Source organism: Heloderma suspectum, chromosome 5 (assembly GCF_057233095.1).
Source record: "Heloderma suspectum isolate Gila_16-S chromosome 5, 16-S_ref, whole genome shotgun sequence".
Lineage (NCBI taxonomy): Eukaryota > Metazoa > Chordata > Lepidosauria > Squamata > Helodermatidae > Heloderma > Heloderma suspectum.
This window is the reverse complement of record NC_139462.1, coordinates 33,715,433-33,730,513: the sequence shown is the minus strand read 5'-3', so window position 1 is coordinate 33,730,513 and position 15,081 is coordinate 33,715,433. Positions and strand designations below refer to the sequence as shown.

General features: G+C 45.3%; 1 protein-coding gene across 2 annotated transcripts in view; it reads right to left on the bottom strand.

Annotated features, from left to right (window-relative positions):
- BANK1 (B cell scaffold protein with ankyrin repeats 1) overlaps nt 1-14,770 on the bottom strand; it is a 277,427-nt gene extending 262,657 nt beyond the window's left edge. Inside the window, exon 1 of one of the 2 annotated variants that reach the window (XM_084855721.1) lies at nt 14,564-14,770. In XM_084855721.1, coding sequence (XP_084711847.1) covers nt 14,564-14,603 — 40 coding nt within the window. In that variant the 5' untranslated portion in view covers nt 14,604-14,770. The remainder of the gene's footprint in view (nt 1-14,563) is intronic. The other variant, XM_084855720.1, reaches the window with a different exon arrangement.
- Between the last annotated feature and the right edge of the window lie 311 nt (nt 14,771-15,081).

Genomic DNA, 15,081 nt, shown 5'->3' with positions numbered 1-15,081 from the left:
GCTTATTTTGATCATCTAGGGCATTCTCTGGGCTTGTGCTCAAGATACAAATTTCTTTAAAGATTTAAGCATTTTAACTTGACATTTTAAAAATTGTAACTATGTTTCTGTGCTGAAAAACAATACAGAACAAGGTAAGTCTGATGTCTGTTCTGGTTATAGCATTTATCTTCATGAATGTGGAGAAAAGCAGTAACTCAAACATGGCATAACCATTAGTGAAATATTCTGTCACTGCCAATCCTGTAAATGGAAGATGGATGTCATAAAATATGAGTCATTTTGTATGCTTTAGATATACAGTGTGATCCTAAGCACATTTACATGGAAGTAAGTTGCCCTACCCCTTCATGGATCACTGCCTTGTTGTGGCAAAGGGGCTTGCATAACTCAGTGAAGCCATAAGCTATGCCGTGCAGGGCCACGCAAGATGGACAGGTCATGGTGCAGAGTTCTGACAAAATGTGGTCCACTGGAGAAGGAAATGGCAACCCACTCCAGTATTCCTGCCAAGAAAACCCCATGGAACATATCACAAAGCTAAAAGATATGACGCCGGAAGATGAGCCCCTCAGGTCGGAAGGTGTCCAATATACTACTGGGGAAGAGCAGAGGGAATTTCCAAGTAGCGCCAGAAAGAGTGAAGTGGCTGGGCCAAAGCCAAAAGGACACTCAGCTGTGGATGTGTCTGGGGGTGAAAAGAAAATCCGATGCTGTAAAGAACAGTATTGTTTAGGAACCTGGAATGTAAGATCAATGAATCAAGGTAAGCTAGAGGTGGTCAAACATGAGATGGCAAGATTGAACATCGACATCTTGGGAATCAGCGAACTAAAATGGACAGGTATGGGCGAATTTAATTCAGGTGACCATTATATCTACTACTGTGGGCAAGAATCCCTTAGAAGAAATGAAGTAGCACAAATAGTCAAGAAAAGGGTGGGAAAAGCAGTACTGGGGTACAATCTCAAAAACGATGGAATGATCTCAGTACGAATCCAAATCTATGCCCCAACCACTGAGGCCGAAGAAGCTGAGGTTGATCGGTTCTATGAAGACCTACAACACCTTCTAGAACTAACAGCAAAAAAAGATGTCCTCTTCATCATAGGGGATTGGAATGCTAAAGTAGGAAGTCAAGAAATCACTGGGATAACAGGCAAGCATGGCCTTGGTGTACAAAATGAAGCAGGACAGAGGCTAATAGGGTTTTGCCAGGAGAACACGCTGATCATAGCAAACACTCCTTTCCAACAGCATGACTCTACACCTGGACATCACCAGATGGTCAATATCGCAATCAGACTGATTATGTACTTTGCAGCCAAGGATGGAGAAGCTCTATACAGTCAGTAAAAACAAGACCTGGAGCTGACTGTGGCTCAGATCATGAGCTTCTTATTGCAAAATTTTGGCTTAAATTGAAGAACGTAGGGAAAACCACTAAATCATTCCGGTATGACCTAAATCATATCCCTTATGAATATACAGTGGAGGTGACAAATAGATTTAAGGGATTAGACCTGATAGACAGAGTGCCTGAGGAACTATGGACGGAGGTCCGTAACATTGTTCAGGAGGCAGCAATGAAATCCATCCCAAAGAAAAAGAAATGCAAGAAAGCCAAGTGGCTGTCTGATGAGGCTTTACAAGTAGCTGAGGAAAGAAGGGAAGCGAAAAGCAAGGAAGAAAGGGGAAGATATAGCCAACTGAATGCAGAGTTCCAGAGAATAGCAAGGAGAGACAAGAAGGCCTTCTTAAATGAACAATGCAAAGAAATCGAAGAAAACAACAGAATGGGAAAGACTAGAGATCTTTTCAAGAAAATCGGAGATAGCAAGGGAACATTTTGGGCAAAGATGGGCATGATAAAGGACAAAGAAGGCAGGGACCTAACAGAAGCAGAGGAGATTAAGAAGAGGTGGAAAGAATACACAGAAGAACTATACAGGAAAGATCTAAATGTCCCTGATAGCCATGACAGCGCGGTCACTGAACTTGAGCTGGACATCCTCGAGAGTGAAGTCAAGTGGGCCTTAGGAAGCATTAGTAACAACAAAGCTAGCGGAGATGACAGTCTTCCAGCTGAGCTATTTAAAATCCTAAAAGATGATGCTGTTAAAGTGCTGCACTCAATATGCCAACAAATTTGGAACACTCAACAGTGGCCACAAGACTGGAAAAGGTCAGTTTACATTCCAATTCCAAAGAAGGGCAATGCCAAAGAGTGTTCAAATTACCACACAATTGCATTCATTTCACATGCCAGCAAGGTGATGCTCAAAATCCTACAAGCTAGGCTTCAGCAGTATGTGAACAGAGAGCTACCGGAAGTACAAGCTGGGTTTCGAAGAGGCAGAGGAACTAGAGATCAAATTGCCAACATTCGCTGGATCATGGAGAAAGCAAGAGAATTCCAGAAAAACATCTATTTCTGCTTCATTGATTACGCTAAAGCCTTTGATTGTGTGGATCACAACAAATTCTTGCAAATTCTTAAAGTGATGGGAGTACCAGACCACCTTACCTGTCTCCTGAGAAACCTGTACGAGGGTCAAGAAGCAACAGTAAGAACCGGACATGGAACAACCGATTGGTTCAAAATTGGGAAAGGAGTATGACAAGGCTGCATATTGTCGCCCTGCTTATTTAACTTATATGCAGACTACATCATGAGAAATGCCGGGTTGGATGAATCACAGGTCGGAATTAAGATTGCTGGGAGAATTATCAACATCCTCAGATACGCAGATGATACCACCCTAATGGCAGAAAGTGAAGAGGATCTAAAGAGCCTCTTGTTGAGGGTGAAAGTGGAGAGTGCAAAAGCTGGTTTGAAACTCAACATTAAAAAAACGAAGATCATGGCATCTGGCCCCATCACTTCCTGGCATATAGAAGGGGAAGAAATGGAAGCAGTGACAGATTTGATTTTCTTGGGCTCCAAGATCACAGCAGACGGTGACTGTAGCCATGAAATTAAAAGCCGCTTGCTCCTTGGGAGGAAAGCTATGGCAAACCTAGACAGCATAGTAAGAAGCAGAGACATCACCTTGCCGACAAAGGTTCGTGTAATCAAAGCTATGGTTTTCCCAGTAGTAATGTATGGCTATGAGAGCTGGACTGTAAGGAAGGCTGAGCACCGAAGAATTGATGCTTTCGAGCTGTGGTGCTGGAGAAGACTCTTACGAGTCCCCTGGACTGCAAGGAGGTCAAATCAGTCCATCCTAAAGGAACTCAACCCTGAGTGCTCATTGGAAGGACAGATACTGAAGCTGAAGCTCAAATTTTTTGGCCACCTAATGTGAAGAGAAAACTCCCTGGAAAAGACCCTGATGCTGGGAAAGACTGAAGGCAAAAGGAGAAGGGGACGGCAGAGGATGGGATGGCTAGATAGCATCACCAATGCAATGAATATGAACTTGAGCACGCTCCAGGAGAGAGCGGAGGACAGGAAGGCCTGGCGTGCTCTGGTCCATGGGGTCACGAAGAGTCGGACACGACTGAACGACTAAACAACAACAACAAGTTGGCCTAAAATCACAATGACTTAGCAATGCAGCCTGAATGCGTGTTTATTCAGACATGAGTCTCACAGTGTTCCATGGAGTTTAGGGCGAAACGAAGGCCTGAATTACATGTTCTACTACTTGCATCAGTGTAGCTGAGGCTGCTATTTTTCTTTACTTTCATGTAAGTGCAGGCAGTGGATCAGGACCATGGCAACTCGGGACAGGAAGGTTTAAGCTCCCCCCCCCACTGTTTTTCCCCCTGATATCCCACCCATTGATTCCAATGGAAACTTTTCTCTCTTTTTCAATTGCCCTGCAAGTGGGTGAGTTGGTGGGGAGACTTTACGGGGAAAAAACAGGTGGGATGAAAAGGTTTAACCCTGCTCCTGGACTGCCCCAGTCCCAATCCAAATTGGGGCCACCCATGCATACACCAGTGTAAGGAAAGCTATCACACATAGCAAAACTATGCACGATTCCCAGAATGTTTGGCCTTAGTCCCTGGCAATAACTGTGCATAGGACTATGCCCTCAGAGCCAAACTACACATTATGCTAATCGTGTAAAATCTAGCTGAGGGTTAGGTTTTTCTTTACTCTAGTGTAAGTATGTGCAGCCCCACATCAGGACCAACATTCATTGGGAGGATTCAGTTGTCCCACCACCATTTCCCCCCAAAACCATAGTTGGGGAGGTGTCCCAGGAGATTGGCTGTGCCGTGGGTGATCTCCTGGGACACCTCTCTTGAGCAGCCACATACCTGCTATTAGCTATGGCTAAGTAGAGGATAGGCAGATACTCCGGAGGAGAGGTGTCCCAGGAGAACATACACCGGGCAGGTGAACTCCCAGCACACCTTCCCAGTCTCCATTATGCCTGGTTCTGAGAAAGGACCCCCTCAGAGACAGGCATTTGGGTCTGATTGGCCTTGTGAAGAGCTGCACCAGCCACTTTCTCTTGCCAGTGCAGCTCTCCAGAGAGCCCACTCTGCTGTCAGCCATCCTGGAGGTTGGCATGGGCAGGGATGGGCCCTTCTGAGCCTGTAGGCCCTCAGCAGCTACCTAGCCTTGCCAACTCCTGCCCATGCCTGAACATGGGGGTCTTCTCAACGGCTGGTCCAGAATGTGTGGTTCTCTCCAATTAACACATTGCTTGGCGACCACACTTCTAGTTGTGTCAGCCTTCCTCCCTGATCTCACTTTGGCCTCCTCTCCCAGTCCCTTCCCCACTTCCAAGCCTGATGAATAAACCCAGTTCTTCCACACCATAAATATACAATAATATTCACTTTAGGTTTCACAGTTATTCATCGATGCCAGCTGCATTCATTTAGTTTAAGGAAGCATTTTAGCCTTTTGTCCCTAGAGTCAGCATCTTAATGAAATAACTCTCTTTTTAAAGCCTTCTGTTATAACTCTTTTGCTGAAAGGGTAATTTTGATGTTTTCACTCCAGATAAAATTTTCAAGCATCCCTAATCACAAAGGAGAAAGAGAGCCAGATTCTCAGGAAACTGACCTGGTCCAAAGTCAGCTACTACATTGCCTGTCTGTCTTGCTTTTTTTTTTTTTTTAAGTTACTGAGGGGGTTAAAAGTGAAATGTGTCAAATGTGATCCGTAAATAACTTCAACTCAAATCCAGGGCTTGTATTCTCTAGTTTAAAAGGACTGCTATGGGGCAAATTGCAGGTTGTAGACCAGGGGTGACAAACTCCATGTTAGGCATAATTAGAAAAGGAACTGAGAATAGAACTGCCAATATCATACTGCCCCTATACAAATGTATGGTGCGACCCCACTTGGAATATTGTGTACAGTTCTGGTCACCACACCTAAAAAAAGATACCGTAGAGCTGGAAAAGGTGCAGAAAAGGGCAACTAAAATGATCAAGGGGCTGGAGGAACTTCCCTATGAGAGAAGGTTACAACAGCTGGGACTGTTTAGCTTGGAAAAAAAGGAGGATAAGGGGAAACATGATAGAGGTGTACAAAATTATGCACGGTGTGGAGAATGTGGATAGGGAGACATTTTTCTCCCTCTCTCAAAATACTAGAACCCAGGGTCATCCTATGAAGCTGATTGATGGGAGATTCAGGACAGATAAAAGGAAGTACTTCTTCACACAGCGCATAGTTAAACTATGGAATTCGTTACCACAAGATGTAATGATGGCCACCACTTTGGGAGGCTTTAAAAGGGGGTTGGACAAATTCCTGGAGGAAAAGGCTATCAATGGATACTTGTCTTGATGGCTATGTGTTTCCTCCAGTACCAGAAGCAGTGAGCCTATGTACACCAGTTGCTGGGCAATATGGGTGGGAGGGTGCTGTTGCACTCATGCCCTGCTTGTGGGTTCCTGCTCAACAGCTGGTAGGCAACTGTGTGAACAGAATGTTGAACTAGATGGGCCCTTGGTCTAATCCAGCAGGGCTGTTCTTATGTTCTTCAGCTGAATTCCATTTCAGAGAAGCTGTCAGGTGTCACATTCTAGTGGTGGGTGGGGCCAAAGGCAAAATGGACCCCCACCCCTGAAACCCCATTGTTACTATGCAGGTCTACTCAGAAACAAACCACAGGACACGCAGCAGGCGTGTCTACCTGGAGGTAAGCCACATTTCAAAATGCAAGCAATCCTCCCCACCCACTTCTCCACTCCAAGTCACCCCTTCTGAAGCCGCAGGTTGGTTTGTTTACCAGAGGTCTGAGCTTCGAACCATATACCAAGCCTTATGATGGTAAAAAATGTGTAAAAGGGGGAAGGCGGAAGGGTGTGATGTTGGGAAAGCTCTGCGGGGAGGATGGGGATCCTGGCAGGCTGGATTAGGCCACAGCCTGGAAGTTTCCCATCCCTGTTGTAGACTAGGGGCTTCTTCACATGGAGCTTTTATCCTGCTATTGAGATTGCTTGCTCACGGAAGTTTGTGGGTCCTTTTCATGATGTTGGCAACCTATGGGGCACATCCAGACGTATCTTACCAAACACAGGTAAGAGCCCACTATCGAGCCTACTCTGTGGCGGTGAGGGTAGCAAAGAGACAGTTCTTTTCCACCAGCATTGCATCTTCTCAGTGTCATCCAGCGGAGCTTTTCTGAGTGGTTCGCGGCCTGTTACATTCTGGGCCAGGGAGAGAGACGGTGGAACCCTCGGTAGCACGCTGTGACAAGTTTGCACAGCACTTTGAGGATAAAGTCGCTCAGATTTGTCATGAATTGGACACCACCATTAATGCAGTTCCATTGGTAGAGGCGTTCAGAGCACCGTCTGGTCCAGTTTTATTGGATGAGTTTCAGTTACTGAGGCCTGAGGATGCGGACAAGGTGCTTGGCCAAGTCCGATCGACCACTTGTGTGCTTGACCCTTGCCCTTCATGGCTTATTAAATCAAACAAGGAGGGGTTGTCCGGCTGGGTCCAGGAGGTTGTAAATTCCTCCTTGAGAGAGGGAGTGGTGCTTGCCGCTTTAAAAGACGCAGTAATTAGACCACTCCTGAAAAAGCCTAACCTGGACCCAGAGGATGTTAACAATTATAGGCCAGTGGCCAACATCCCCTTCCTGGGCAAGGTGCTTGAGCGGGTGGTTGTAGGACAGCTCCAGGCACTGTTGAATGAAACGGATTATCTAGATCCATTTCAATCGGGCTTCAGGCCTGGTTTTGGAATGGAAACTGCCTTGGTCGCCCTGTGGGATGACCTCTGCCGGGAGAGGGACAGGGGGAGTGTGACCCTGTTGATTCTCCTGGACCTCTCAGCGGCTTTCGATACCATCGACCATGGTATCCTTCTGGATAGGTTGTCTGGGTTGGGAGTTGGAGGCACTGCACTACAGGGGTTCCGCTCCTACTTGGATGGTCGATTCCAGAAGGTGGTGCTGGGGGATTATTGCTCTGTGCCATGGCAATTGTGCCATGGGGTTCCACAGGGCTCTATTTTATCCCCCATGCTGTTTAACATCTACATGAAACCGCTGGGGGAGGTTATCCGGAGGTGTGGGCTGAGGTGCCATCAATATGCGGATGACACCCAGCTCTACCTCTCTTTCTCATCAAAACCAGGTGAGGCAGTGGCTGTTCTGAATCACTGCCTGGGCACAGTAATGGACTGGATGAGGGCCAATAAACTGAAACTCAATCCAGACAAGACGGAGGTACTGTTAGTGGGTGGTTCGTCTGCCTGGCTAGGTGATATTCAACCTGTTCTGGAGGGGGTTGCACTCCCCCTAAAGGATCAGGTTCGTAGTTTGGGGGTGCTCTTGGATCCAGAACTGTCACTTGAGGTACAGGTGAACTCAGTGGCACGGAGTACTTTTCATCAGCTTAGGCTGGTATACCAACTACGCCCTTATATGGACAGAGATAGCCTAGCTACAGTTATCCATGCTCTGATAACTTCTCATCTGGATTACTGCAATGTGTTATACATGGGGCTGCCTTTGAAAATGGTCCGGAAACTTCAGCTGGTCCAAAATAGGGCAGCAAGATTGTTAACAGGGACTGGCCTGCGAGCTCATATTACACCAGTACTTTTCCAGCTGCACTGGCTGCCAGTCCATTTCCGGGCCCGATTCAAAGTGCTGGTGTTAACATTCAAAGCCCTTAACAGCTTGGGGACAGGTTACCTGAAGGATCGCCTCCTCCCATATGTGCCTGCCCGGACCTTAAGATCATCGTCAGTGGCCCTTCTCCGTGAGCCCCTGCCAAAGGAAGTGAGGCGGGTGGCTACTAGGAGGAGGGCTTTTTCTGTTGTGGCACCCCGGCTCTGGAATGAGCTCCCTAGTGAGGTTCACCTGGCACCTACATTGTATTCCTTTCGGCGCCAGGTGAAGACCTTTTTATTTTCCCAGGCATTTTAGCATTTTAGCTTTCTAAATTTTTATCTTTGCTGTTTTAAATCTGTATTTTAAACTCCTGCACTGCTGCTAGGTTTTATTGTGGTGGAATTGTTATATTGTGGTTGTATTGTTATATTGTGGTTTTAATGTTCTATATATTTTAAATTGTTTTATTGTGTGTTGTTTGGTTTTAATTTTTGTGAACCGCCCAGAGAGCTTTGGCTATTGGGCGGTATAGAAATGAAATAATAATAATAATAATAATAATAATAATAATAATAATAATTATTTCCTGGTTATTCCATCTTTAAAAGATCCGGAAATAATGAAGTATCAAATTAAGTTGGGTTGTTGCACCATTAAAACAGCCACTAGATGGTGCTGTTTCATTGAGTTCTATGGAACCTTGAAAATTAAAAACATCCCCTCTCAGCAATCACATGGTAGCCATCTGGGAGACCACTGTAAATGCAGAAAGGCTCCAGAACGGGAGGACTGCGGGGGTTTTCTTTAATGTAAAGGCAGCCCAAGTGTCACTCTCAGATTCCCCAAAGTTACTGTTTAGTCATATGTCTAGAATTCATTTGAGGGCCCTTTAAATGCTGTCCCAGTTGCATGGCAGCTGCTTTTCTGCCAACAGTTCTCACATGGCTGGGTAAACATTTAAATAGGGATGGATTAAACTCAATTTTGGTTTCACTCAGTTTTGGTTTCTCATTTTTCCAGCCTTAAGTTCGTTTTGTCCTGTTTCTACATCAGTTTGCAAATTCTTTTTAAAAATCATCACACAAAATTTTGGATGTATTTTCATGCTCATTTCTCCTAATATATACACTTTTTCCTAATATGCACATTTTTGCAAGCAAGTTACCCTAGTATAGTATGGTCATGTATGTTGTTTTTAATATTAAGTGCATTTCTGGGTGCACTTCCCCTAATATGCAGATTTTGTGCGCATTCTTTTGTTGGAGAACTGCATCACAAAATTCAGAGAAGGGCAAATATCAAAGTATAACTGTGTTTTGGTTTGCATATTGGCCCAGGAAATGCGTATGAAGTAGGTTTGCATTAATATGCAAACCAAACAAAGTGATCCCCCAGCAGGGGCCAATAACATGTGACCTAACCACAGAACTGGCATGCCAGCAGGATGGAGGTGTTCTTTCCATGTGAAAGGTGTACATGATAGGATGTCACCCATGTGGTGAAGTAATTTAAATATTACACTATCCACATGGGAACTACTTATGGAAAAACAAGTGGCTAGGGTGTCATTTAAAGGGCTCCTCACATGGACATTTTGGAGACTGAGTCACCTTAGGATGAGGTGATGGTGCCCTTGTGATGGCGCTCTTGTGATCGTTCAGACTGCAAATTATTATGTCCTCTACATTACTCTTGTGATTTTGGGGATGAGGCAAGTTTTGATTGTCACGTGTTAGGGTGTTTCCACAAGACCACCTTGGAAACATTGATCATTATAGGGTCACATAGACAGGGATGGCCTTCAGAACAAGAATATTTGATTTAGCAGTGTGGAGAACAATTGCCACTGTCAGTCACCTTCAAAGAAAAGAGCAAGTAGAAGTGGAATACTGCTGACAATCTGGCACAGCCTTGTGCAGATGTGAGTTTTCTACACTCCCGATTTTTCTTGCATTTTTTAAATCTTCTTCCAGGTAACAGACTGTGGGATGACAAGATCCTTCAGTAGAAGAGTGGATTAGAAGAGGGAGGAGGCAGAAAGCCAGGAGCCAGGATAACTGGATAGCTTGATAATGGAGGTGGAGGCCGATGGCTCCTATCATCCTCATCCTCATCATTTCTATACCGCCCCATAGCCGAAGGTCTCTGGGTGGTTTACAGAAGTCAAAACATTAAATGCAATATAAAAGCAGTCAGAACTCTAAAGGAGCTATCTAGGGTGCTGTACCCTAGCCCCAAAATAGGCTCAGCACCTTGGATAATTCCTTCAGAGTTCTGACTGGTTCTGATTGAAACCCAGAGCAGATGCACAGCCCCACTGACATCAGAGCCACCAGCCTCCATTGGGGAGGAGTGTTGGTGTTATCTGATCAAAGCAGCCTCTAAACACTCTTAGGCAGGAGTTGGATTTGAGTGAATGAGTGATGGTGGGGTGTGTGTGTGTATGTGTAACATATATGTTGTATGTGAATGTGCATGTGAGTGTGCATGTACATATGTGCAGCTCTGCCACCCTGCAGACACCTGATGCAGCCCTCAGAGTTGAAAAGGTTGTACACCCCTGTTCTTGACCAAATGCTCAAGCCATAAGGGGCCTAGGCAGCTCTCACTCGCATACCTCACCTAGGGATGTATGAGAATTTTGGTTTTGCTTGTAAAGCTTGTGAACACTCCCTGTTTGAAGCCCCAGATGTGATCGTGAGCATGAGCTTGTGTCTGCTAAAACTGTTTGCAAATTGACGTACATGTGTTCAATTTCCGCAAGTTTCCCAGTATGGATTTGCACAAATTTCCTAATTTGCTCACATGTCCTCTGTAGCCTGAATCAGCCTCGCTTTAGTCTATGGAGGAAAGTGGTGCAAATTCGGACATTTGGGGAAATGTGCCGTAGCCCGTATGTCATGTTCGATTGCTGCTAGACGTACACAATTCTCCTGTTCACACAAAGCGAGCAGTGATTGCAAATGCAAACAGGAATTGGGTGCGAGATGAGCGATGCAGAGAATCCTAGTGATCTCGAACATCGCTTGTTCAGCCATCCCTAACCTCACCGGTCCGCCATGCTCACAGGCAAAACAAGCAGTCAATTTGAGCCTTTAAAGCATTGACCAGTCTTGCACCTGGTTGCCGCAGCGATCATTTGCTCCCATATGAACATGCCCAGGCTTAAGATCTGCATGGGAGGCCTTGCTTTCCATGCCATCATCTTGGCCATTACGCAAGTGAGTGTGAGAAATAGGGCCTTCAGAGTGGTGGCATCAGGGCTCTGGAATGCCCTACCCATAGACATTTATTAGGCTTTCTCTCTGTTGATCATTAGATAAAATCTGCAATTGTTTGTAATCCAACAGGATTTTAATGTTTGGTTCTGTTGCTGTTTTTAATGATACTGCGCCCTGACCATCTCAAATGGCAAACTCCACAGTGGTACAGAGAGTAAGGTACTAGGATCCTGCTACCAGAGTCTCTAGTTTCAAAGTGACAGTACCTTATGCAGCCCACTTGAAACATATGTCTTTCCTGTGTCTGCTAGAAACAGGCTTCCACTTCCCTCAAAACAACGGCACCACTTGTTAGAATTCCACAGGTTATGCTTCCCACTTCACAGTTATAGAGAGTTCTTGAACATAATAGCTCAGCCATGGAGAGGCGTGTGCTACAAAAACGGTAGCAGTCACTTTCCATTTATGATATACATTGTTTTATATTATGACATTTGCTTAGGAGAAGAAACAGCGGGCAGAAATCTTATAAGAAGAGGGGAGGAGTAATTGCAAAAATCTTACAAGAGGGGAAGAGACATACTTTTTCTACTGTGGGAAGATAATTACAATCATATCAGTATAAAAATGTATAGCTATTAGCTTTTCAACCAAGGAATAATATCTAGAGCTGAGCTGAAAATTTTCAGAGAATGTTTTTTTCCCCTTGAGATAATTTCTGACATTCTGCAAAGGCCCCTTTGCAGAATCACCTCCAAATAGCCTCCACTGGGGGGGGGGGATTCGCCACCATTTCCCTCCCACAATGCCAGAATGACACTAGGTCCAGGGCATTGTGGAGGATGCAAAATAATAGTAGCCAGGATGCCAACTCAGTTGCTGCTGCAGCAAGGAAGAAAGGAAGGAAGGAAGGAAGCAAGCAAGCAAGCAAGCAAGCAAGCAAGGTCCTTAGCAGGAAAAGAAAGAAGCTGTGCTATCGCCACATTGAGCCTCACCCTTGAGAAACTGTTCAAGGATTTCTCCTCCTTCTGAAGAAATTTGGTGAAATGCTCCCCCTCACTTTATTTGCTCAGAATTCCAAGAGTGCATTCACACACAGTATATTTGCCTTAGGCGCTATATATAGGAATGCTGCCGAGGTTAATGCGCAATTTAAGAAATTTAAAGGTACTTTTGGTGGGAGACAAGAGGAGGCTGGGGGATGTTGACCTGGTGTTGAATGGGGTATGGCTACCCTTGAAAGACCAGGTCCGCAGCCTGGGGGTCATTTTGGACTCCCAGCTGTCCATGGAGGCTCAGGTGTCAGCTGTGAGCCCGACAGTGCTGTACTAACTCCATCTGATATGGCGGCTGTGCCCCTTCCTTCCCGACCATCTTCTCCCATTGGTAGTACATGCCCTGGTCTCCTCTCATTTAGACTACTGTAATGCGCTCTACGTGGGTTTACCCTTGAAGACAGTTTGGAAGCTGCAGCTGGTACAGAACAGAACGCGGTGGCTCGCCTGATTACAGGCAGCCTCTGGCGAGATCACATCACTCCAGTGCTGAAGGAGTTGCACTGGTTTCCAGTTGTTTTCCGAGCCATATTCAAGGTGTTGGTTTTGACCTTTAAAACCCTATATGGTTCTGGCCCAGCCTATCTTAAGGAGCACCTCCAGCAACACCAGACAGGCCGCTTAACAAGATCAGCCTCGGATGGCCTTCTCTCTGTCCCATCAGCCAGGACAGCTAGGCTGGTGGGGATGAGGGAGAGGGCCCTCTGTGGTGGCCCCCACTCTGTGGAACTCCCTCCCTAGGGAACTCCGCTATGCCCCCTCTTTAATGAGCTTCCACCACGCATTAAAAACGTGGATGTTCAGGCAGGCATTTGGGATGGGTTAGGGTATTTTTTATGATGTTTTTAATGTCGAATCTTATTGTTTTAACTGTTTTGTTGTTGTACATCGCTCAGAGTGGCTGGGTGACCAGCCAGATGGGCGATTAATAAATTAAATAAATAAATAAATAAAAATAAAAGCAAGGTAAAAAATCATGGGAATATTGTCACTTTTCCTAAATTACACTTATATTTCAGGTACTGGCTCTGTGTTCCATTTCAGAATTTTGCTTGTAAACCAGCTGCTATCAACAATTGTTTAGTTGCTTATTAAGTTTGTAATGTGTCCATATATGAATAATGCAGGCTATCTCACTTTGCAATCTTTATTCTTCTGCTATGTGAAAAACCACACCTAGGCAAACCATGAACAGTAGTGAAACTAATATTTAAACAGTGGAAGTTGAAAGAGTTTAAGCTAATTATTAGGCTTGGCTCATAGTTCTGCTAGAAAATTTACTGGTAAATGAACCAATTCTACTTTTCCAGCAAAGAGATATCAGGAAATATTGGGCAGATATTATCCCTTGGGATCAAGCCTGCCCCTCTTTTGCGCCTTCTCTTCCATCTAGATATTCTACTTTCTTCTGTTTTTCACAGCCACAGTCTCATGCCTTGCTCAGCAGTGATTTTGTCTTAAAGAATCCCTATGAGGTGGGAGTGAGGAATGGTCAGTGTACCAGTGCCTCATCTCCCAGTGTCAACACTTCATGTGTTTCTAGTTTGGCCATGAGAAGAATGGGTGGGTGGTAACTCTCAGGCAGCCAAATTAGGCCTGAGAACTTCCATAGCCGACCCATATTCTAGCATTCTCCAACCTGGTGCTCTCAAGATGTTTTGGACTTCAACTTCCATCAGCCCCACCCAGCATGGCCAATGATGAGCAATGCTGGGAGTTGTGGTCCCAAACTGGAGGGGACCAGTTTGTGGAAGGCTGTTCTTAATGCCTTTACTTTTCTTCAGCATTCTTTTACCTTACCAGAAAGTCCAGTAAGGGAGCATCCTCTCTCCCCTTGCATTCCCAATATGTAAGCTGTTTTTATTACGATTATGATTATTTGTACCTTGCCTTTCTATCAAGAAAATGGCAATCAAGGCATCTTACAATCATAGGAACTAAAATATAGATTTACAAACTTGATTATAACAAAAATAAAACAAATGCCTTAAAACCTGATTAAAAACACAACAATAACAGAATAAACATCACCCAACCCAACAGGCATTCATGACAGGGATGGGGGGCAGTGTAAGATACCATGAAGAATCATGCTGCCTGATTTGAAACAGGTTTACTTGGAAGTAAGTCCCACTGATTTCAGTGCCATTCACTTCCTGGCAAGCATTGTTCCTCCCTCCCCCATTGGCCAGTAGACAGGCCCTTCAATCCTATTGCAAATTGCAATACTAGCATCACTCACCTGAATTGCCTGCCATCATCATCCCCTTGCCGGATGACATCTTATCCCTCCCTCTCCACAGAGCTGGTGGAAGCAGAAGCAGCGTGGCAGGAGAGAGTGGGATGGCCTTGCTTCCAGGCTTTGCAACCGTCTACCAAATACGGGACACACAGGCTGAAACAATGCTGCTGCTGTCGCTGCTCATCGCCTTTACTTCCTCACCAACTCTCTCTTGGCTGGCTGCTCAAGGGGGAAGTTTACCTCACTGCAGAAGTGAAACCAGCCTCCCAGGGGCTTTGTATGCTGCCATATGCACTGTGGTTTACAGGGCTTCCTTGCACCGGCACTGAGCAAGTCAGTACCCCTATCAAGGGTGCACAGACATGTAGGTAGTGGAAGCATAATCACCATAGGTCTTTGGGCAAAACTCCACGTTATGCTGCGAGAGCAGTGACTAAACTCCTGAATTAAAGAATGCTAAATATATCTGCAGTGAGGGAGGGGCACAGAAGGTGGGTTGGGGGCATTTGACTCTTTCC